The 4,460-nt window shown below is 35.4% G+C and overlaps 1 protein-coding gene across 2 annotated transcripts in view; it reads right to left on the bottom strand.

Annotated features, from left to right (window-relative positions):
* Positions 1-2,564: 2,564 nt before the first annotated feature.
* LOC108755464 (UDP-glucuronosyltransferase 2C1-like) overlaps positions 2,565-4,460 on the bottom strand; it is a 10,532-nt gene continuing 8,636 nt past the window's right edge. The window contains exons 6-7 of one of the 2 annotated variants that reach the window (XM_018498479.1): positions 3,627-3,851; positions 2,565-3,105 (exon numbers count right to left, since the gene is read on the bottom strand). In XM_018498479.1, the coding sequence (XP_018353981.1) occupies positions 2,964-3,105; positions 3,627-3,851 (367 nt within the window). In that variant the 3' untranslated portion in view covers positions 2,565-2,963. Of the gene's footprint in view, positions 3,106-3,626; positions 3,856-4,460 lie in introns of both variants that reach the window. The other variant, XM_018498478.1, reaches the window with a different exon arrangement.

Raw genomic sequence — 4,460 nt, 5'->3', positions numbered from 1 at the left:
AGAGAGAGAGAGAGAGAGAGAGAGAGAGAGAGAGAGAGAGAGAGAGAGAGAGAGGACACGCACAGCACACGCACAGAGCACTGACACAGAATGAACAGTCTGGCAGGCACGACGACGCGCACACTATCTTGGTCCTCGGACGACTTTCATTTGTACGCGAGTAAACTCTCTCGCCGTCGAACGAACGCGGGCGGGCGGGCGTGCGGGCGCGCGCGTGCGCGGCTCGCTTCGACGAGTAGGCGGCGCAACAACGTACACTCCGACCAGCGAGTCAGCTGCTACTGATCGAGCCGCGATTGTAGCCACTGGATGGGACCGACGCGACCGGAACATAGCCGCGAACGCAACGGCACACTGTGAGGGACGTCCCACGGAGTCGCGGGGAGGAGCGTCGACGCGAGCGTCGCCGCGCGGTCGCCACCGTGAATCATCTCCGGCGTTTTTCTTAACAATCGTCGATTCGACGGATGCCTCGATCCTCAACGAGGTGAAATTGAGAGGACGATCAAGCGTTTCATTGCGTTATTACGCTGGATTGATACTAAAGATTCGTCGTGCTCAAATAAAGTCGAGAATGAGCTCTCGACGTAATCGAAGCGAATTCGCCATGGGACGTCAATATTTCTTTTTTTTTTTTATTCGGAGAGCAAACTGTCAATCTGCTAAAAAATTTCAGCCTTCTAACTTTATGTAAATACTAAAGCTCGATGGCGAAACGACAAATCATTTGCATCATTCTTGTACATTTGAAAATGCATTGCTTGTTATTTTGAAAAGGTGATTTTGAATGTTCATCAGATGCAGATTAATTTTAATCTCTTAACTTATTTTTTATCCTTTTTTTCAGTTTAAAAAAATTAGAAGAAGATAACGAGCAATTAAAGAAGATAACGAGATTGAAATTAATTTTTGATAGAAATGATGATAAAAGTTCTCTTTATGAGAATTAACATGATGTAAAAAGATTAGGTGAAATAATAACGATTGTGACCAATCAGAAATTAGTCTGAAATTTTATAAGTCAATATAAAGCCGTTATTAAAAATTTGCCAGAACTTTGCTCCAAATTATATTCAGCAATTATGCGTAATTTTACACCTGACGTTCTTACATGTCATGAATAGTAATGGAATTCTGGAAGAACGGGAGAACCAGCATACATGGAAATTACAAGAAATTCCGCAAATTAATGCCATGAATTTAACAAAGTTTAGCAACTAAGATGTTCGCTTATAATCAAACTTTCATACCAATTTCTGGCGTTATCTTGAATGTACCAGGAGAACATAAATGAATACGATTAAAATGAAATTTAAAAGCAAATTGTAGCCGAGAGGCAATACCAATTAAATTCCGAGTGATCATTATTTTCTGATTAGTACTACTTCCTTTTTGTCGAGAGTTCTTGAATCTCCCATTCGCGATCTATTTACTATATTTCATTTTATCACGCCAACGATGTCAGGTAACGATTATTTTCATTGCGCTACTGTGTCGCGAAAAATCGATAAAGCCAATTGGCATACCTGGCGCCGTGACCTCCGTGATAACCTGGATATTTTCTGTTATCTTTCGATAAAATATATTTAAACAGGCGTAAATAAATTGGCATCGTTGAACTCGATGAACATCTGGCCTGCCTTCTTTCCGATCACTTCCGCCCTCGACCATCTGGCACCCTTTTCCCAAGCTCGCGACCGGCTTTTTTTTCTACACGACAACACTTCCTCCTTCATCGAATATAGCAAACTTGCTCCAGGCCAATCGCCAGTTTCTGCATACGTTTGCACAAACTGCGGCTTGCCACATGAACATGTGTGCATAAAGCCCTGCGATTCTCTATGTTTGTACATCAACGTTATTAATCCTTCGAAGCGCTCTTTATATGTAGACACATCCGTTAATCTTTGACATCTTTCTTTGTGTGTATTTCCTTCCATCAAGGTTCTATTAGTTAATTATTATGCGTATTGATTTTCGTCAGGAATATTTTCGTCAGAACAATTTTCTCGCTAAATTTGAAATATCAAACAATTCTGTTTAAAAAAGTACGATGGCGTTCGAACATGTTGCTATCCTTCTATTGTATAAATCTATTTTATTCAGCGCTTTACTAATTATTTTATAAGTTTATTTAACAACTTGTCGATTACAGAATTTAATAATTGTTGATTTACTTTATTAAAATTGGTTTAGGATAATAAACTTTTTCATTACGATATAGATGTTAATTGTCGCGTCAAGTTGAAATTTTAATGAAAATAGATTATGAGACTTAATTTGTTAATTTTTATAAAATAGAGTATATAGGATAACGTAGAAAGAATGGTTGCAATATTTATTAGCTGTAAAACTCATACGCAATGTAATTGCGTAAGTGTAGTTGTAAGTGATTGTAATTGTAAGAATTGCTTATCTCACATTCAAATTTAACCTCACAGTCTAATATAAGGAAAATATTCGAATGTAATGTTAATCAATTCTTACAATTACAACTACGTTCATACAATTGTAGAATGGATTTAACATCTTCTGAAAAGTAGGTTCCTATTGTATCAGCGGCTAATGAATTTCTCTCTCCTCTCTCTCTCTCTCTCTCTCTCTCTCTCTCATTCAATGAAAACACTACAGTACATACACATAAAAGTGTCTCTTATTTCATACACGTATAAATCTTTTAGTTTGTCACGTAGACACATTACAGATAGTATACAGTAAAAGAAATTTATCATAAATCGTATAATTACAAATAGCGATCGATAGCGTAATAACTAAGCTATAATTACAAGCAATTTATAATTACAACTTACAAAAATATATTAGAGATCTTAAAAAGTCGAAAATATTCTTCGACTTATATAATCTCTATTTAGTTCCAATACTTACCATATCATTAAGAGGACACATCCTATTTTCTACAATAAATAAAATAAATTTAGCAGAGAATCTCACAGAATTATCCGTCAATCTATTTTCTTTTTCAAGACATCCTGACCGATTACCGCTCGCCAGAATAATTTTTTGAGTCCATAAATTATCAGAATTAAACTCAATATATAAAACAGCACGACGTCCACGCTGTAATAATGGAACACGCTCATGTACCTGTGAAATATTATATTTAATTTTATACTTCATTTCCTCACTTTGATCGGCAACATATCTAATAACGTAATTTAAACGTTTGCAATAAATTTTGTCCTCTCGTTATATATTCGTTATAAAAGAAACAAGATAAAATTTCTGTAGACTCTATAATTCACAAGAATAGTTCGCGCAATAGTTCATCAAAAATACTCCATATTAATTATCTACACTCCAGATCAAAAGTTTAAAAGTACTTTATTAAAATTAACATTTTTACGTACTAAAATATTTATAATAATATTCCGTCTTTAATAATAAATTCTTCAGATCTAATAACAGTTATTGGATCTATAGAATGTTTTTAAATTCTTGGCCTGGAGGGTGTTGCTTTGCAATTTAAATGAGAAGAATTGTCAACGAATCTTTCAAAACTTAGCAGAATTATCCATTGCTCGAATGAGTATTCGTAATATTCATATGCATATTTATTATAAGAAATCGGTATATTTAATAATAATTATAAAAAAAAATGATATTACCGAATTGAACTTTTCAAATGATCAGCTCCGCCATGTTTGGCAACGTGTTCGACCCACCACGTGGCTAATTCTCCGGGACCGATCGGAAGATCACGTAGTAACGCACTTCTCTTTTTAGCCGCCTCTCTGTACGAGTTATTGTGAAGTGCGGCGACTTTAATTATATCTTCGCGAAGCGCACTAATGGATATACCAGCCAGGTCCATTACCAAAGCGTAACCCAGTTTTTCTATCAAATAAGCATACAAAAATACAACAATCTTGCATTAAATAATTAATCGTATGATAAATTCTCTTTACTTCGCGTGTAAAATTCACCTAAAATTATAGTTTTCACTTTCCGGAGACGCTCAAATCTCATTTTCTTCTCCGCACATTCAGGGCTTCTTTCACCAACCTTTGATTAAAGTTAATCGATAGTCAACTCGCAGAAATGCTAATAGCAATTTAATGAACCAAAACTTCTCCTCTCTCTTCCTTTTCTGACAAACTGTTCAGTTCTCACGTTGGCAATCGTGATGATTGAGTTAATTATTGATTAGCGCTAATTGGAATTGGTGAAAGAACCCTCACAATTTTAACCGACGATCAATTGATTCTACTTCACTTGGTCCATTTCTACCGCAATATACATTAACTTCAATCTCAATTTAATTTACTCCTTATATACCTTTTTCCAATTTTTAAAATTAGAAGAAAAGTTCAATTGAGAATTAATAAAAAGTTAAAGCTACCGAAATAAAACTTAATCTACCTACATTGGTAGAAATATACATTTTCTATCATACGTTTGGAAGAACCAACAAAGTTTGCCTCGACGATTATTTTCGATTC

This window comes from Trachymyrmex septentrionalis, unplaced genomic scaffold (assembly GCF_001594115.1).
Source record: "Trachymyrmex septentrionalis isolate Tsep2-gDNA-1 unplaced genomic scaffold, Tsep1.0 scaffold87, whole genome shotgun sequence".
Lineage (NCBI taxonomy): Eukaryota > Metazoa > Arthropoda > Insecta > Hymenoptera > Formicidae > Trachymyrmex > Trachymyrmex septentrionalis.
This window is presented reverse-complemented; position numbering and strand designations above follow the sequence as displayed.